Source organism: Anguilla anguilla, chromosome 5 (genome assembly GCF_013347855.1).
Source record: "Anguilla anguilla isolate fAngAng1 chromosome 5, fAngAng1.pri, whole genome shotgun sequence".
Taxonomy (NCBI): Eukaryota; Metazoa; Chordata; class Actinopteri; order Anguilliformes; family Anguillidae; genus Anguilla; species Anguilla anguilla.
Genome location: NC_049205.1, coordinates 52,025,085 through 52,045,271, shown reverse-complemented (window position 1 = coordinate 52,045,271; position 20,187 = coordinate 52,025,085). Strand labels below are relative to the sequence as shown.

The 20,187-nt window shown below is 44.9% G+C and overlaps 1 protein-coding gene across 1 annotated transcript; it reads left to right on the top strand.

Annotated features, from left to right (window-relative positions):
• The first annotated feature begins 240 nt into the window (after positions 1-240).
• stk33 (serine/threonine kinase 33) lies at positions 241-18,862 on the top strand. The gene is given in 15 exon segments (XM_035417501.1): positions 241-347; positions 3,124-3,183; positions 5,825-5,935; positions 6,544-6,657; positions 6,806-6,910; positions 7,626-7,764; positions 11,710-11,795; positions 13,502-13,589; positions 13,775-13,850; positions 14,244-14,356; positions 14,642-14,727; positions 15,235-15,510; positions 16,172-16,252; positions 17,450-17,607; positions 17,609-18,862. Coding segments are annotated over 13 exon segments (1,581 nt in total). The 5' UTR covers positions 241-347; positions 3,124-3,183; positions 5,825-5,854; the 3' UTR covers positions 17,787-18,862.
• Positions 18,863-20,187: the final 1,325 nt, after the last annotated feature.

Here is a 20,187-nt window from a genome sequence, read left to right as displayed (position 1 = left end):
TGTCATTTTTTTGTATAAACACATTGTGAAATCCCCCTCTTCTTAATGGCATTGGAGAGCTTGAGTTTCGTATAGTGGAATATTTATTTAAAATGTATTCCTTGTTTTTTTTATGATGACTTCAGCAGCTCCTGAAATTTTGTGACTAGCACTGCCGGGGGTATTTATCAGAGCGCTACCACATTCTCTTCAATTTGTTGATCCTTATCTCCTAGCAACATGTGAAATCCTTTCAGCGAGCGGAGGGTGAGAGGGAACTCGATTTTCCACTTTCCCTGAGTGGAGCCTGTCCACCCTGTGGGCACTCTCCAACCGCAACCTGCAGAAAGGGAGCCATACATGCTACTGTACGCTACTACAGTACTTTACTCAAGGTCCCTTACACTCACAACATCCCAAAAGGGCAAGTAAAAAGCCGTATGTCTACTTGAAGCATGAATTCATCTCCGCTTGTTTAGGATGACAGATCTGGAAGAGTGGAAACCAAATGCAAATTATGCAGTGTGTCAGAGCTTGCAGAGGTAACAGGCAATTTTCACGGTTCAGCTCTGTGCTTTTTTTTTGGGCTGTGCTCGAAATAACACTTAATTGGTTCCCATTGGTTCTCATTGGATACCTTAGATCCCCAGGCTTGGGATGTCTCCACTGGTGAGGATACTCCCTGGAGAGTAAACTGCAGTTTTTTATTTAGGCATTTTTGAGTAGCTCATTCACGTGCTTTTCTTTTCTCTCCTCCAGAGTATGCTTCTCAGAGTTAAAAAAAACACTTGTTACTCCTGTGACCAATTACTCATTTGTGGAAGAGAACAGAGGTGCACACATAGTGTAACATAAACAGACATAAACAAAAAACACTTAGGCTAACTGGCGATGTGGTTTCAATCTTGGGATTCACCTGGCAGTTACGTCAGCTTTCGATTAGTCCCAGATTCTGCTAAGGCTGTGTGGAACAGCAGTAATTAAGAGTGGAGGTACATAGCAGACACAAACACACCCTTGGCCATGCTTCCTTTAATGTTATTTCATGTTGGAGTACAGTGCCTTTGAACCTGTGGACGAAGTACAGTACAGAACTGTTTCACTTGCCCGACTCGAAGAAAAAACTGCCCTTACTTTTTACATCGGGCATAAACATGCAGCACATTCTTTACATAACAGTAGTACTGTTGTGTAGTTCCAAAACCATTGAGAAGCTCAACAGAACTCCCTCTATTGATCTGGAGCATTGCGTGCCCCAGTAGCTTCAGTGGTGGCATGCAAAATCCTCCTTCATCAAGTAATGTAATTCCACGCTTTGTTAATACCGTGAAGTTTGCCATTTGTCATCAAAGCCTGCTGTCAATAAATAATTAACTTGCAGATAAAGAAGATGAAATGCTTTGTTTGCAGCGAGGATGTGCCTGCGCATTTTAACCCTGCAGTCAGCATGCTGCTGAATATTGCAGCCTCACTTTTGAATAAAAATGTGAATTTATGACCCCCCGGCTCAGTAAATGTCGTCGCCCTCTTGTGGTGTAACAAAAAAAGCACACATTCAAGATGTTGTGGAGGTAAGAACAATTGATGTTTGGCTCGTCCAGAAATAGTCTTCGAAAGGCATGCCGAACAGTGCTTGCCTAATTTGAAATTCTATATCCTCATGAGGTTGATACCTGTTAATTGAGAAGCCTGTCATTCTTCTCAACATTAAAAGACTAAGCTACAATTCCCTTATGGGGAGTAGTGGAGACATTAGCAGGAAGGTGGTCACCAACCTCTTCTGTATTGACTGACCTCAAGCACAAATGAATCAGCATGCAACCATTCTCACATTGCAACCTGTCAGTTTGAAATGTTCCATTTTACCCACCATCACCCCCCTACCCCACCCAAAAAACAATGCTCCCAATTACAATTTTATTGTGCCCCCCACCCCCTTACTCAGCGTTTCCAGGGTTCCGTACTCGGTTCCTCTTCCTCATCTTTATTATCGCGTAAAGACTTGAATCTATAAGCGTGCTCCATTTTGCTGGATTGAGAGCGCTACAGCCCTCACGGTTTCATTACAGCCGGGATAATAACACGAGTAAATCAAGTAATAAAGTTAATGTACCATATGGTGGAGAGCATTGTTTACACTTCACTGTTGCTGAAAAGATAGACAGGTGATTGCAGAGGCTTGCACAGAGAAAGAGAGATAGAGAGCTTGGAGGAAAGAGAGAGAAAGAGAAAGAAAGGGGGGATGAGAGAGAAAAAAAGCCTTACCGGACATAGAATTATCTTTGTGTGGCCAGGCCTCATCCCAGTGTCACATTTAATTTGTGTTGAGAGCGGAGCCACTGCATCTCTCTCACAGTCGGAGGGAACAACGTGCATCTCCCTCCGCAAACAATCGGTAAATAAGCACTAATGGGGTTTTGACAGTTATGTTAAGGGTATGAAAAATGCTAGGGGGATCGATGGCTGACATTCTATCTGCTATAATTACTTTCTGCTGAGTGCTTTCTAAGATCTGGAGAGCCAGGGGAACCGAGCTGGGCTTGACCGGTAGGAAATTATCACCCATGCATTATTTTTGTTGCACGTTCTGTCACCTTGGCCACAATGCTAATGTCTTGGGTCTGTTATTACACTTTGCTATGTCTACAGTGGGTCATTCTTCCACATATTTATTTTTATCGAACCAGGTTACCTATTGATGAGCTCGAAACAAAAAAATATGAAATGCGGAAATGTACAATATTTGGTTTGTGGGGTTTTCTAGGAAGGGTTTTTAATTTATTTTAATTTTTGTTTTTGTTGTGGTTATTCTGGATGGGATGTTTGGTTTTGTCAAAAGGCCTGGCTCTTGTCGTAGCCAGAAAAACATGTTAATATCAGTGTGTTAGTAAATTCACCTCTTGCTCCCATTCAGTGATTATTTTTGAAGGTCTGTGTGGCCTTTTGTCAACTGTTCAGTCACAACCAGTAGACATGATTGAATTTGCTTCCAGTTTATTATTGGTTATATAACAGGACTTAGGCCATAGGAATGTTCTCTAAAGCATTCACTTCAGCTTAAATGAAGTGGGCCTAGGATACAGAAGGCTACCATGTGTGTAATCATTAAGTGTATTTAATAACAGGGTCATTTTGTGTTTACAGGTATCAATGGCAGCAGAGCACAGTGATTGACATGAAGCGTTGTGAGCCCAGCAGAGCTTGGTAATTCCCTGTTTTTTTCACTGTGGTCTTCCGGCAGGGTGTGTGTCTCCATGCAGAGGACCAAATATGTGCTGCAGACATACATACACATGTGTTCAGATACCCCCCCACCCCTTCCCCCAGGCCTTTAAAAGTGTCATTTGCACTGCATACTGTAAGTGACACTTACAGACTGTGGCAGATCAGCTTTGAGTGCCACCGGCTTTGCCTTGTCTGCACAAACCATCCGTCATACTCATTTACTTCTCAGGCAGTGTTCGTCAGACCACCATGGTTACAGCGATATACACACACACAGGGACAGCCCCCTGCCTCTTTCCCCAGCAGCTGTGAGTGCCCTGCGAGGGAGAGGGCTAGTAATACGGTACTCTGCCATTAATGGACGTGCGAACAAATTCTTACTATTGCAGAACCAAACCAAAAAGGCCTTGGGTGGTTGTATGGGCACATATCCTCTTGTTTGATTCAGACTACCTACAGGTGAGACAGTTAACAATATTACACGATAAACTACATTGTTCTCATTCCTGGAAAAACCAATCAAAAATGGCCTTTGGGTGATTTATTTAAAAGCACGTCATTAAAAGAACCTTGAATTCAGGCTGGTGTTAAAAACCCTGAGCCGCTAAAGAGATGCACCTCAGTGCTGCGACTTCTCTTGAGGCCGTGCATCTCCCGCCCTGCGGTACCTCAGCTAACCCCGGTTGCGGTGTGTCCCCCCGTCCCCCCCGGGTCCCCGGGTCCCTCTCCCAAAGGCTCACCGCGGAGGGCAGGCCCCCACGGCGCACCCCTCGCGCAGCTCCGTCTCCAGGCCTCCCGCCCTCCCGCCCTCCCGCCCGCGGGCCGGCCGTAACTCGGCCAACGAGGGTTTCCGGGGGCCGTCACAGTGGTTCGCTCCTCGCCGGGGCTGGTGGAGGAGAGCTAATGGAGGAGACGGGGCCGCTGTGAGAGCGCTGTCGGGGGGAAGATAGCGTTCCACAGTGAAGAGGTTAAAGACACTGTTTCCTTGTTAATAATTAATGACTCTCTGTGTGGCGGATCCACTTCAGCGCTCCGAGTCATCGCTTGATAATTGTCGTACATTTAATTTGGCTTCTGCGAGCCTCCTTTCAAGCCGGGTAGATTGTGCTTAATGTGAACGCGGACTCTTCGCACGTCAGGCCGGCCAGACTAATGGCAGTTGGAAGGTAGGCTGTGCTGTGCGCGTGCTGGTGTTTGAAGGCAGAAGTTGAGAAAATGTGCAGTGTGGTGGTGTTCTTCATGAGAAAGATGGAGATGTTTTATGTTATATTATTGCGTAGTATTGTACTGCGTGTATTGTGCATGTTAACTTTTATCATTTATTTATATTAGTATGTGGTCCGTACCTCAGTAGCATTAGGAATACAGTGAAGTGTAGCCTATTATTCTACATAGGTATGAACTGTCAGCATTGAAATTTAAATGCACATGGTCTATGAATGAAAGCATAGGCTGCTCAGGAAACTTAATGTAGCTAAGTAATTTAGGAGCAGTTTTTAATTGTGATTATTTCTGCCCTGGCTGCAGTCTTAAAAATTACTGTAGACACTCTTTTTTGAGTATCGTAATGACTTGAATGGCTCAGTGCTGGAATCATAAAGAATATTACTGTTCTCGTCCAGATCTTTTTGGTGTCTCTCCGGTTCAGGACTAGTTAGCGGGCCCCAGCCCCCTATATTCTGTGTGTTTTGGTTTGGGGATACAGGATCTCAAAGCCCACAGTGGCAATGAACAGAGGTGAATTACCTGTTCCAACAGACAGGTTGCCGTGGTGACACAGACAGACTTTTTTCTGAAATGCTCAGATATTGATTTTCTTTGTGGGGTCACCTGAGTTAAACTGCAGTTAAGGAGCTATTCCACTCTGTTACCCTGCAGGGATATTGTGTTACAGCATCAACTTGAAATCACATTTCTCATTTAATTATATAAATGCCCAAACATTTTTTCAGTATGTCATTGTGTAGTCACAAATGGCATGACTGGTTGGTATATGAATGTTTGTTCCATTTTCTAGTGCTTTTGAACGTATTTAAGTAATTTATTTCAATATATGTTTTCAAATTATTGTGTTTTTTAGAAAAAAATTTTTTTTAAATTTGTGTGTGTGTGTGCATGTGTATAAGGCCATTTGCAGGACGCTATATTAAATTATGCATCTCTTCCAGCTGGATATGTTGCCTGTTTAGAGTTATTCAGTGTCTACTGTCTAACTTTCAGTGCAAGCACACCCTAATAGGATATATGTAATAAGGAATTGTATATGCTTCATGTAAAAGAAAGTACCATTTGGTTCATCACCCATGGTTCGGTTTTCATGTGTCTTTAGTTTCAAGAGGTTGCAGCAGAAACTATTGTTGTGTGATTTAGCTTGTATATGCTGTCCATTTGTATTACAGTAAGGATGAAGGACTATATATAGGCTAAGTGATTTAAGTTATAATTTAAACTTATCTACCCTATATTTAAGATTATCTTGTTTATTTTGCCTCTGCAGTGCTGTGTTCTGATTGTTTTCAAACACCAGTGCCTGATATTAATTAGCCTTGCTGTGTAATTTCTTGGTCAATTTCCTGTGTGTCATTTTTTGTGAAATGCCACCTCTCTTTATCCAATCCAGTTGACAGATGCTTGTGAAGCTGGAGAGAAAATGGCTGCCCAGTGGATCCGCGTGAACAGCGCGGAGAGGAAGGTGCCCCACACACGCATGGAGGATGAGGCTGCCGTTCAGGTACACTGGCAGCACGCCTCCTGCTGGTCTCCAGGGGTATTGAACTCATGCCCGACCCTCCCGCAGGGTAGCATGAAGCCTGGCGGCCTTATCTCTTGAGTGCTGAGAAAGGGAGATAAAGTTAGTGAAATTAGCTTCTGCTAAAATTTGTGAATTAAGATCCAACTTAATTGAATTAAGGGCTCTAGAAGTCCACAGTGGCGGGACACAACTGGGCTTGTTCTGCCAGGAATAGGGTGGGTGTAAGTTCAAGCTGTTGCTGCATTAGTTGCCCCAGGTGCTCTCAGGCTATGAGTTATCGGTGAAAGATGCGCTTCTCCAACAGGCGCTAACTTTGTCTGCGGACTGTACGATAGGCAAGTGCATCAGAGGCCTGCAGGCGCCTCTCATGCTCCTCCACAGAGCCGCCATTTAAAAACTGAGAAGGAAACAAAAACAATCAGCCGAGCATTTATACCATCTGGCACAGTAACATGAGTCTGATATATAAGCCCCTGCTAAGCTACAGTACCTAGGATCTGGTAGCTGATAACCTTTAGCTGTGTGAGATCACACAGACAGGCATGTATTCGTTTTGTAATGCATTTGTTCCACTGTCGTGTCAATAGCAAATATACGCATTTGGGAAGAAGCTGGGCCAAGGCAGCTTTGGGGTGGTCTATGAGGCCACCCACATCGAGACGCAGAAGAAGTGGGCCATTAAGAAGGTGAACAGAGAGAAGGTGAGTGGACCCTGGCTGCAGTCCAATCCTCAGTCCAAGTTCTCAAGCAGGAAGCTATACAGCCGAAAATGACCTGCACACTCGAGTATCAGGACTCTTCATTGTTTCATAACGCTTCAGCGTTCTCGTCCCCTGCTCTGTTTTTCAGGCAGGGAGTCACGGTGTAAAACTGCTGGAACGGGAAGTAAGCATATTAAAACGAGTCAATCATGGGCACGTTATACACTTGGAAGAGGTGTTCGAAACGCCGAAGGTGAGTGTTGGCGGTACCTCAGATTAGGCACTTAATCCATATTATGAAAAGATGTCACTTTTAGACTGAAAATGTTACCTGTAGGTATTACAGTATAAATTTATGTTTAGCATTACTTGACTCCTTGTATTTGAGGAGAAAATAAAAACCAGCAGACCCTGCGGCTCCCCAGGACCAGGGCTTTCCACCTCTGATGTAGAGCATCTACCGTATTTTACAAAGATAAATTGTCCTGAAGGGTTGTCCCAATTGTGTTATTCTTTGCTTCATGTGCACTGTAATAATGTCTGGCTGCATACTTTTTCATTCAGCCAAGTATTTTTATTAACATGAGATGCACCTCAGGTGATGATATTGCTATGGCACAGAGCATTCTAGTGAACAGAGAACAAAAAATGCAGTAATATGTCTTGATAGATGGCTGTGTAGATTTCCAAAATCGTGTTTTGAAAAAATTACTTTAGAAGAATGCTGTGCTTAATTAAGTCCGTCTTAATTACCAACATTCAACATCCTCTGCATTTATAAAGCAACTGCTGGGCCTTTCACCGAATGTTTTTCATGAGATAAGTTGCTCTATAAGGTGGTGTGATAGAGGGTGGTGAATTGGCTCAGGGAGTGGGGGGTGGGGGCGGGGGGGGCTTTGTGAAGACGCCCCATGGGCGAGATGTCCCTTGCCTGACCTCACAATCCTGTGGTGTTGCCACGGAGACAGAAGATGTACATGGTGACGGAACTGTGTGAGGGTGGGGAGCTGAAGGAGATTTTGAAGAAGAAGAGGCATTTCACGGAGGAAGAGGTCCGGCACATCATCCATAGCTTGGCAGAAGCTACAGTCTACCTACACAGGAAGGGTAAGGCCCTGCTGTGCACACAGCCCACAGCATTCACTGTAGCATATCACCCAGTCCCAGCCTCAGGGTTAAAGGGGAACTGCACCCTAACTCCACATTACTGTATTTTGTTCATTCTTCCCCTGTTTATCTAAGCTGTGGTTGTCTAGGTACATCACACAAAACGTCCTGCAGCCGAAGCATGCCTCTTTGACTCTGCTATTCTCTGCCACTACATTGCCCACAATTCCTCATGCTCATTGTAGTTTTGTCAGGCGTGGATTGGACTTCAGTAGGTGTTGCACATGGGACGAGAGAGCATGTTTTCTGCACTGGATTAGTAAATGCTCCGTCGACATATTGACCCCTTTGCATTACACTTCTTACGGGTCAGTATTTATTGTTTTTTGTCATTTACACAAGACCTTTTCAAAATGACCGTTTATGGAATGCTAAAAAAAATCCAGGCAGAGTGCAGTGACTCATCTTGCACCTGCAATTCAAAGGCTACTCTCCTCTCTCTCCCTTCATACTTAATTTGCCATTTGAGCACCTTCTTTTCCTCCTCTGATTTTTTTTGTAGTCTTATTTCCCTTACTGAGCGCAGCCTTCCTCTCCTTATTATGAATCTCCTTTTAAAGAAACTAATTAAAAAATCCAGGGACCTCTGACACCTGCGTAGGCAGCAAGTCATATTTAGTTTCTTTGCGAAATAATCACATTGTATCCTGAAGTCTTTGTGCTTTGTATTCAATGACATTTGATAATCGGGAAGGCGACACCCTATTATTAACTTTGATTATTTCGGTAACAAGGTAATAAGGAATAACTGCCAGCCACAAAAAAAATAATAGATCAGCCCTTTTTAATTGAATCTGATGGTTCATTTGAACGTGTTTTGTTTTTTCACTGTCATAGTAGAATCGCTAGTTAAAGGTAATTTAAGATGTTGCTTGGCAATGAGACACCATTATGTGTGGCTAATGGGTCATTTAGAGGAAGGAGCAGATGAATACTGATTAATAGGTATACTTTCACACCAAGAGTCCCCATGCGCTTGTGTGTCCTGTCTCTATAACAACTGAGGAAACATGCCGCGCTCTTTGCTTTGCATATGCATTGATTATACATTGCATCTGTAAATGTTATTGCCATTGCTGACAGGTTTGTATTTGGTTTTTATGCTGGCTATTCTTAGCTGTATATAAGCTGTATTATTGACTGAATGTTCAACTGAAAAACTCACAATATCATTTGTTATTTTTACTCTTTTAAACAGTTGTTCGATTCAATTCAATTTTATTTGTAAAGTGTACAGAGCCACTTGTAAAGACGCTTCTCAGTGGAAATGCAGAATAAAATTGGGGGAATTCCGAGCTAAAATGTTTTTTTTTTTTTTTTTTTTTTTAAACCAATTTGTCTTGCTGGTGCCTGGACTCGTTGACATTAGAGAAGCAGAGCAGGATGTGCAGGACGGCCGGCGCCCGGTCACATGACCGCCGAGCAGCCGAACGCGGGCGCGGGGAGCGCTAATGAGAGGAGAGCTGTTATCTGCTTACCTCTTGGCCCCCAGATCCATTATATCACAGAAAACGGCTCGGCGCAAACACCACGCATCCCAACATATTTAAAAGGACACAAATAAATAATGAGTTGTCAGAGGATGTTTCTTATCCATCTGCGCATATTAAGGTTAATAGCTTTTTCCCGAGACGAAGCGACTGAGCCCTTTTTCCACGTCGGTAGGCATCTGGCTCCGGCAGACCGGCTCGGCGTCCCGGTGAATTAATGGCGCTCTCCGGGGAAGGCTGTCCGCGCCCTATGATTGATGCAGTTTGCGGAGCAGTCACCTGCTGAGTGTGGCAGACTCGCAAGTTTTCCCTTTACGAAGAACGAACATCTGTTACTTTTAACAATTGCACTTAAAAGGGCACAGAGAACTGCTCTCTGGAGTGGCGGGAGGGGGTGTGTTTCAGTACTTTGCCTTTCAGTTGTCATACCACTGTCATTTCTGTTTCAAATTCGCTTTCGCTTTCCAGGAGGACCTCAGAAAGCCTCTCATTGCGCCCTCAGAAAGTACTCGGTTGGTTGTGCCAAGTACACGGGTCAGTGGGCCAGATATGGCCGGTTTATAGAAGGCTGGTACCGTAAGCCCACACAAAATGAACCTCTTTGCAGTAGCTGCATTTTAACAGTTGCTAATAATACAGAGATACACCTGAAAAGGCACAACCTGATAATAAAAATTCATTTGAAGTTACCTATACATTTTTTAAATTTTAAAACCTATTGTGCTAATATTAAAATGTGAGCAAATTAAATGTTGTACTAAAAATTATGGTTGTCTCTGTTTATAGGCCTATATACTATAAAGTGGTGTGCACTAAATTGACACTTGCAGAAAGTAATTAAAATAAGTTTTCTAATTACATGCATTGGTGTGTGTGTTAATATATAAAATTATATTTATGTATATTTAATTGGCTCTGTGCACTGCCTAAACGTTTGTATGTGCACGTAACTAAGCCATAAAGGCCTAAATGTGATGTAAATATATGCCTACTTTTTTCTATTGTTTTTCTGTCCTCTGTACTTCCTTGTCCAAGACTATAGTTTTTACATTTATATTTAACTTTTTTTCTTTTTGTTTTTTTATATTTTTGACATTTAGCAACTTAAGCTAGCAACTTGGAGAAAGGGCCTAGATTTGTAAATCACAAACATGCCAAATAACTAATATTGACAAGTACAATGGTTGGCCATAACACCCTGGTGAATGGTACTCCTAATCACTAGAATTAATAAATTGAAGAGAGAAGCTAGAGAAAGGATAAAAAATAATTTATTCTGTTTATTTATGTATAAGGAATACAGGGTAGATCACATTTTATTGGTTAGCTACCAGTAATTGAATGGTGTCCCTCTCTCTTCCAAGAGATGCTCATAAGCGTATAGGTTAACCATTTCTTACCCCAGTTTAGCCATGTCCATTATGATTTGGGGAACACCACTGATCCTGGACCAATGCATTCTGAAAACTTTAACAGATAGCATGATAAAGTTGTCCATTCTGTGAAAAATGGCTCAACACTGAGAACTATAAACTGTGGAAAGAAAACAAGATGCCAATACTGGAGCTGTCTGCAAGAAAAACAGATTAGTGTCCCTACCATAAGGGTAGGTGTGCAACCTCAAACCTTGATTTAAAGCAAGATTAGCACTGGCTAGCTAATTTACATCCTAGCTAGATTTATCAATAGCTGTGGCGCATGATAAATGGATTAGCGAGTGAAGCAGTCACTTAAAGCAATAGTGAACTTTATTCATGCAGTTATCTCATTTGGTATTGTTTTAAGGCAGCAAAGTGTGCTGTTGTGTTGTGGAATGTTATTTCACAAGCTATCAGAGATGTTTATGTACAGGTCTCCTAGTTAGCACCGCTAGCAGCTGTAGACTTGCTGCAGTGGGAACAATGTGGGTCGGCAATGTGTTACAATTGCTAAGGAACTGACCTTGTTACCTAAAGGTCATAGGTTCAACACTGCCGTTGTACCCTTCTGCAAACTTAAACTGCATTGCTTCTGCTATAGCTAGTACTTATTATTCGGTTGTGTGTTTAAACCATTGGTGTAGGGATTATAAAAGGAGATTCCATGGCATTCTGTGTTACACCGCTTTCAGAGTTAGTAATGAAGATTAAGACCAGAATGGAGCCAGTAAGTGGGTTCTTCACAGGGTCTTTAACCATATTTTACTACATTTTTTTTTCTTTTTTCTGCCATTAATGTTGTCTTCAGCCACAACCCTTTGTGAATATTCACAATAATTCAGAAATTTAGCTTCAACAATAGCAGAGACAGAGATAGTAAGTTGATATAATTTAGTATCTGATCAGAGCATAGGATGTGTGTGGTGATATAGATATCCCTTGTATCTATGATTCATGGCCGTTTTCTCTGGTTTCAGATATTGTGCATCGGGATCTTAAGCTGGAGAACATTTTAGTGAAGAGTTCCCAGAAAGGTGAAGAAAATGGGCGGCTCCACGTCAAGGTGAGACTAAAGATCCGGGGCTGCAGTAAGACACCTACAGTCGGACCCAGCAGGGTGTCTGCATAGCTGTCCACTCCTGTTTTTAAGCATAGCCTCAACAGCGTAGCAGAATATAGGGAAAAAAAAGTCAAGGTTGTCGTTAAGGACAGATATTCACGTTAGCTGGGTGTGTGGATGTAAGCCAGCCCAGGGCTGCAGAATGAATCACACACAGCGCTTCAAGGCAGCGCAGCCCTGGCACGCCATAAAAGCCTCTTATCTGGCAGGAGGTGGCCATCTTGTCTGGATATTTGCTCTGGTTGAATTTATCCCTTCGGCCACAAATCATTAAACGCTGTACACAAGCCGTATAGAGTGTATGCCTGTAGTGAATTATCACTGAAGCTGGGGTAGAGGGGACCACGAGTGGCTCAGCTGGTAAAGGCTTTCACCATCAGCACAGGCTGGGCCCCACAGCCGAGGCAGTGCAGGTTCGGCCTTAACTGGCTTTAACCGACTATAACTAGGAGTCCGCTGCAGCAGTACACAATCTGCTTCATCACACCAGGGGCAAGAGCGGCTTTAACTCTGCCAGCGTTCCTCCAATTACCACTGCATTAGCTTCTCCTAATGATGCGCTGTGTGCCCGGAGTACCAGCTGTCAATGAGAGACGGGCTTCCCTGTTTTCTGTGGCATTGTGTGATCTGTGATGAGTAAAGCAGTGGCTCCTGGGCGAATGCATGCTCTTCGGCTACAGCGGGCCCTGCATGGGCGTAGTAGAGCAGTGCCTGAAGAGGCACGTTTTAAGATTCTAATCCACGGTAAAAGTGGAAGCGATTATTTTTTAAAAAGTTGGTAAAGCTGCTAAAATATGCCAAAAGCATATTCGTATATTGAAATTGGTTTTCATGCTTTAAAGGTATGTTTTTTGAAAACATGTACTTAAATATTCTCTCCCTTTTTTATTGCTGTTATAGCCTCCTTCAAAATGCAAATGATTTACAGTGATTCGTGCATTTTCACTTGGAAATTCAAACGTATGTACTCAATTTAATATTACTCATAAATAAGTATCATTTTTGAAAAGGCACTAAATAATTTATAAAACGGGTATATATATGCGGCTTTATCTCGGTAATCATCTTACAGAAATAACGATGGATACGTTTGAGTAATGCGAGATAAATTTAACCTCTGCCAGTCATTTGGATGGATGGAAACGTCTGCCCGCGTAAAGTCTGATTACACTCAGCAGGGCACCTCCTCAGACAGAATATTATTTAAGGCTTTGAAAGTAGTAAGCCTTACTGCTTTATCTTACATGATTAGGGAGAATGAAGACTGCAGCAAATTGCCTTAATTCTAAATTATTCTCTTTCAAGCTGGCATGTCAGATACGGATTGCTCATTTTCTGAATTAGATCAAACGGGTTGATACAATGCCGGGGACTGTGTTTGTGTGTGTGCACATGCACACTCATGCTTATATGAGTGCGTGTGTGTGTGTGTGTATGTGCGTGCATGTCTACTGTGGCCAGTTAAAAGTAGAAACTGAAATCCCAAAACAGAACAGCCTCCATAGTGTACCCCTGGCCTACAGTATATATACTCTATGTGCAAGAGTGCTTGCGTATGTCCATTGTGTGTGTGTGTTTGTGTGTGAGTGCAGGTGATAGAAAGAGGTAGCTGAAATGTATGTGTTGTTTTCTGTCGGTTTCTCTTCCAGATAACTGACTTTGGTCTGTCGGTGCAGAAGGGCGGTGTGGGCAATAAGACCATGATGCAGGCCACCTGTGGAACGCCCATCTACATGGGTACAGAACACACCCTTTCCAACACATACTCCATTGGGCTATAAGTAAATAACCACTGTGTTGTACTCCATTGACTAACCAGCTTCAGTCCAAGAACAAGCCAGAGCAATGGGGCTCCATATATATGAAAAGAATGACGTGTGCTGCTTCTGCCATTAGAGTGATGATGTGTTCTGGTTCTGCAGCTCCAGAGGTGATTGACGGTCATGAGTACAGCCAGCAGTGTGACGTGTGGAGCATCGGGGTCATCATGTACACGCTGTATGTACCACATGCCCATGACCACATGGGGGCACCACTCGCACCATCCTCCATAATTCAGCATGGCCACCATTCAGGGCTGTGCCACCTACAATCCCACATCTCCAGCGTCTGATTAAATATCTACTTGGGGTGAGGGATGATGTGGGTGGGGGTGTACTTTGGGTGAGGGGTAATGTGGCGTATTATGGGTGATGTGGGTGAGAGGTGATGTGATCAGGGCATAATGTGTGTGATGGGTGAAGTGATCAGGGCATAATGTGGGTGAGAGGTGATGTGATCAGGGCATAATGTGGGTGATGGGTGATGTGGGCAGAGACTAATGTGTGTGATGGGTGAAGTGGCCGGGTCTCAGGTGTGCAGTGATGTCACTCTGACACCCTCACTCCACAGCCTGTGTGGGGAACCCCCCTTCCTGTCCAAGTCAGAAGACCGGCTGTTTGACATCATCAGGAAAGGAGAGCTCACCTTCACCGGCCCTGTGTGGGATTCTATCAGCGAAGGAGGTCCGCACCCCTTACATTCTCATAGACTCCCCGCCTTCTCAATGGAACAAATGTGCATGCTTTTTATGGCACTTTGGTTTAATTACCTGGGGAGAAATTCATTCAGAACGTCCGTCAAACTATTTCATGACGGCCATGGAATCAATGTGCCTTTGATATGTGCTACAAAATATTCAAGTTAGATATTCAAGTTTCAGGCATACATCAGGAGTAGTACTGAAGGATTTTCAGGGAGCAGCTAAAAGCTCCATTTGAAGGTTGTAATATTATCTGTTTTCCCTGCAGCTAAGAAGGTGTTGCGCTGTCTGCTGAAGGTAGATCCCGCCCACCGCATCACAGCCAGCGAGCTGCTGGATAACCCCTGGATCACAGTGAGTGGCAAAAAAACTAAAAACTGTTACAGAGGGCAGGTAGCATCACTGAGCTCTAAAACTATAATTCCTCTGTACCTGTACGTAGCACACACACCTCATCCCCCTTAATGGCTATAGGATTATGTCTAACTACCAAACGTAATGCTAGCAATCTCATCTCCACTCTTAATATTGACTGTTCACATATCAGAAAGTGTTTTTTTTAAAAAAGGCTGAAAGAGTTTGCTAGTTGTAAATCTGTAATATTTTACCACTTCTGGTACAAAACAATATACCAAAGCAGGATTTCATTTTAGCTTGTGTGGTGAAGTTAACAGTCGGTTTGGGGAGCTGGCAAGCCAGCTTGAAGAGTAAAAAATGAAAATCCACCAATACGCTCTGCTTAGTACAGTGTGTATGGTGCCACACTGTGGGTTAGGCCGCGTGCGTATCTTGTGTAAAATGGGGTCCATGGCTGCCTTTTTGGGGCGTTTGAGGGGAAATCTGGGTGACTGTCACTCTCAGGGCGACACCTCCTCCCATGACACGCCCATCAACGTGCTGGAGATGATGAAGCAGTTTCGGGACGACCCGGAAGACGGGGAGAGCGCAGAGCCCCCGGACGGGCTGAACGGCCTCTCCCTGGAGCCGTCCCAGGACGCCGCGCCCGGGCCCCAACTCGGACCCGCCCCGGGACCGCTGCCCAGTTCACCCTGCAGCGCCACCACGGGGATCATGGACCCCGACCACGAAGGAGACACCGACAGCAGCAACAGCAGCCCCTCCACCCCGACCAAACAGGTACCAGCTCACTGCCTCTCCATCACCGAGTCCTCACCTGCCTCTCCATCACTGAGTCCTCACCTGCCTCTCCATCACTGAGTCCTCACCTGCCTCTCCATCACTGAGTCCTCACCTGCCTCTTCATCACTGAGTCCTCACCTGCCTCTTCATCACTGAGTCCTCACCTGCCTCTCCATCACTGAGTCCTCACCTGCCTCTCCATCACTGAGTCCTCACCTGCCTCTCCATCACTGAGTCCTCACCTGCCTCTCCATCACTGAGTCCTCTCCTGCCTCTTCATCACTGAGTCCTCACCTGCCTCTTCTGGCTCTTTTTCTGATTCATCAGCGTGACCTTTTATGGCCAAGTCTTCGCTGCGCAGAGGTTAGCGTGTTTTATTACAGCTTCTGCTGCGCAGACATCGGCCTGTTTTGTGACTGCGTCTTCACTGCGCAGATGTTGGTGTGTTTTATGATTGTCTTCTCTGCGCAGACGTTAGCTTGTTTCCTGTGCAGCGTGTTTTATGACTGCGTCTTCACTGCACAATGTTACCGTGTTTTTTGACAGATTTAGTTGCGCAGACACTAGCATGTTCCATGACTGCGTCCTCACTGCGCAGAAATTTGCGTGGAGTACTCAGAACTTAGCACGTGTGCACTGTGTGTGTGCCCTGTTGTAGAGAGCAAAGAAGAAGGCCATCTTCACCTACAGTGATACCACGAGGAAGAATGGGTCCAGTGGGAAAGGTGGCATTAGTTCTGTAAGTACTCTCCACTGCAGGGGTCCTCACAGGTTCTACTGATGACACACAACCTGATTGGTTAATCCAGGGGTTTTCTCTCCTTGTCCTGGAGAGCCTCATGGTGTGCAGGCTTTCTCCTTCGAATTTCCAACCATTACAGACCCAGGAAATCAAGTGAGACAGAGTACTGAGTAACAAGGAAAATCAATAGACACTGCGGCTCTGTGTTGGGAACCTCTTGATTTAAAATGCAGTTTGAATCACAGTAACAAACAATGGTAGTTCCTGTACAGGTCGCGGTTCTGATGAGACTGAAGATATCTATTTAACCACTTCACTGTACTAACTCTTGACACCCATCATATTTTATCCGCAGTTTTTTTCCCAACCCAAACTCCCAAGCCAAACTTTCGATCTCCCGCTGCAACCTCTCCTGCCAAGGGCAGACTCCTCCGATTCACGTGACGCCTATTCCCGCTTCTTTCCCACGCCCCCATTCACATGCCGCCCATGTCGCAGGATTACGAGGTCTGCATGTTCTCGGTTCGTCCGCGGGCGCCTGGTCTCCACCAGGAGCGGCCACTAGAGCGCGATAAGATTGGCGCTACTAGCCGGCTAACCCTCTATCATTGCCCGGCCAGGCTGGGCCAATTGTTGCCTCGCCAGTGGACCTCCAGCCATTGCCGCCAATGGCGCGACTGAGGCTCCGACACGGCAGTCGCAGGGCTCGCAGTTAGCTTTTGGAATGAGCGATTTCACAGCGTTAGCCACCCGGTGGTCTGTCTTCACACTCGGTTCTGCCATCTGCATGATCTGGCCGTCTGTTTCGCAATAGCATCTGTCCTCCTATATCCCTGGGTCATACAGAATACAGAGGACTTTGCTTCTGGTAAATGGGTTTCCTCATGATTTTGTGCCGCGTGTAATATTACCAGACCTTCCTCGGGGATTGAGCTGAAGACTGCAATACTGTCCATTACAAAAACTGCTATTTTTATTTTTAGTTACTTGCGCACCCCCTTAAATGTCCATCTGGCTTTATTTTAAACTTGGACATGTATAACAGGCAGTGATTGCATTTATGGGCCACTAGATGGAGCCAACACTGCCTTTGAATGAGAGCGAAACTGAATGTTTTAAATCTGCAGTGTGGAGGTGAGCGCAGTGCTTGTTTTGCGAGTGGATGGGATGAGAATGCAGGCCTTGTCTCCGCAGTGCTGCGCAGGCGGAGCAGGTGGAGGCGGAAAGCTGCTGGCCCAGGGGAGCATCAAGCGGGGCAGCCCCCAGGAGAGGTGCGAGGCCGGCCCCTCCCTGGCGGGACCCCCCAGTCGCTCGCCGCTCTGCGCAGTGAAGGCGGACAGCCACAGGTCACCTCTGCCTTCCAGCTGTGGGCAAGGACAGCAGAGCCCCAAAACTCTCTCCAAAATCAAGGCCAAAAAGACCGTATAAGCCCTCCTCAACCTTCACCAGGGAAAAGCAACCCTGGCGTACCTGTGACTCTTCTGTTTTCGTTCCGTCCGAGTTTGAGCACAAGAGTTTGATGGATTATTAAGTGCCTGAGTATTCAGAAATGGCCAAACACCGAGTATCTCCAGCACGACATCGACTGCATTCATTCATTATACCTAATAATTAGTATCATTTTGTAGTTGTAGGTTTGTGTGGAGCAAAAGCCAGAAAGCTATCTGGTGTAACGGAAGCAGGGATGCCTACCCCTGCCCTACACAATGTGCCAAAGGAAGGATGCCCTGTGGCCTGGCACGGCTGGACTCGAGAGACCTGTGCTGCATTCTCAAATGCAGTGCTTCTGCACCTCGATTTTCACTCGTAATGGTCAAGTCCTGGACCAGCCAGTAGGAGGCGGTTCATGCCCTGACTCTCTGCCTCCTCTATGGCACCTCCCACAGTTGCAGGGTCCCACTGGCTCAATTGTTATTATTCTTTGTGGACGGGGCAGAGATTAGTAGTAGCAATGGCGTGTGTTTGAATGCAGACAAATGTAGGCCACCCTACAGGCTGCTGAAGCTTTAACTTTCCTCAAGGCCTGTGAGTGCTGTGGCCACCTATTATGACATCATATATGTGCGCCTCAGTCTGGCCGTTGCAGTGAGCACCACTGCATTAACTTAGGAATTTTAATGTGTTGTGGCATTCTTGTTTGCTCTAACTGATGTTGACCAAATGGCACTCATCAACAGACTTAGTAGATATGCTAATTACGTGTGCATGAAACTGAAAGGAAGCATTTATCGTTGGTAATATTGTATCAGTCTTAATAAACATTTTGTAAATTACCTAACAGGGGTTATTGAAAATTTGCTGCATTTTAATGAATGTATTGCCATCGCTGACTGTTAGTGTTAATTTACTTAACCAATGGGTAAGGACAGATATTTATGGCTTTTATGGGTTGCATTGTCACACATCCTCAGTGAAGAAATGTTTGCTTTGCCTCGAAACTGCATCATGGGAAATGTACTGAAAGGGGAAGAGGTTTGTGCTGCTCAAGTGTTTGTGTTTGATCACCTTTGACATGATCCAGTTGCCAAATCCAACGAGGAAACCCTGCTAAACTGGCAATAAAGTACCTTTATAACTTTTTAATAAATAATCAAGAATTCCCCCAAAGCTTTATCAGTACTGCTCTCAGTTTTTTCAGATGTGGATCCTAATCATCGTCATTGAACTAAATTACACAGAATTACAAAAACAGTGTATTAAAGATAAAACTTTCAGAGCGTCCAAGGATTTTTATTTTCATTGACTTCAGGCCCGAAGGCTGCTCATTAAACAAACTTAAAAACTGTGAGGAATAACGCGTGTGGAGTTCAGTTCTTCGTGCTGTGGTACACCACTCCTTTCCAATAAATTTTTTTTTTTTTTTTAAAGAAGAAGCATGAACGTCAGTTTGAAGCGCAGCGCTGTGAGTGCAGGAGTGCACTGGCGGCCCGTGTTCTCCTGAAAAGCTGGTTTTTCACTGGAGGGAAGCTTCTGGCGCTGGTCTGGTTTGGAAGGGCGTTGTAAGCTGTGGGGGAGAGCGCGGACAGATCTGTCATTCCCGCCCAGGGTCCGTCCGCCGCGGAGAGAATAATCCCCCCTCTCTGAATGGAATATTAGAGCGGCCGGGCGTGACCCGCGGGGAACGCCACCCGTCCTGCGCCCCCCCTCCCGAAGCCAGTGCACGCACGCACGCGATGGGACCTGCGCCACGCCGCCCGGGGAAAATGGCGGCCCCTGAGCCTATCGGCCCGAACCGCGCGCCCAACTGCTTCTCTCGGGCTGAGGGGCTCTGGCACGGGCTCCATGAAGCCTGCAGAGGCTGGCAGAGTCACTCTCTGGACCCTTGGGCAGCGCATCGTGAGGGAGATTGCAGGTGAGCATAGGGAGGGAAAGGCCTGGAAAAATCCACAGAAGTTGAAGGGATGACATACAAAGCGAAAGGTGACAGGAACAAGCCTGAGCAGTTCAGTTCATCTGCTGGGTTTAAAAATGAGGTCAGGAACGATAAACGATTGTTTCCAAACGGGCACAGTTACAGTTTTACAGTATTGAGAGGAATGGGTTTACTGAACCTGGCCAATGGGTCCCAAACTGTCAGATTAATCATTTAAGGCCTGCAAAGATTAATCAAATAACCTCTGTTTTAAACATTCAGTATATACCCCAGTTACTTCATAGATCCACTAGATTTCTGACCAGATTAAGTGTCAGTTATTTAAATTTTATATATGGGATGATTATACGAATTTGTATGTATTCACCTAAAGGTATCCACAAGGTTGAAATAAAGATGGCGCATCTGTCAATTTCAATGACTGCATGACAAACTTGCAGAGGCCAAGTTATGCATATGCATGTGTTACTGTATGTGCTTACATTCACACGTGATTGGCTAGTTGATTCATCACTTGGTCCTATAAATCACCTCTGTGTTATAAATATATGGACTTTAA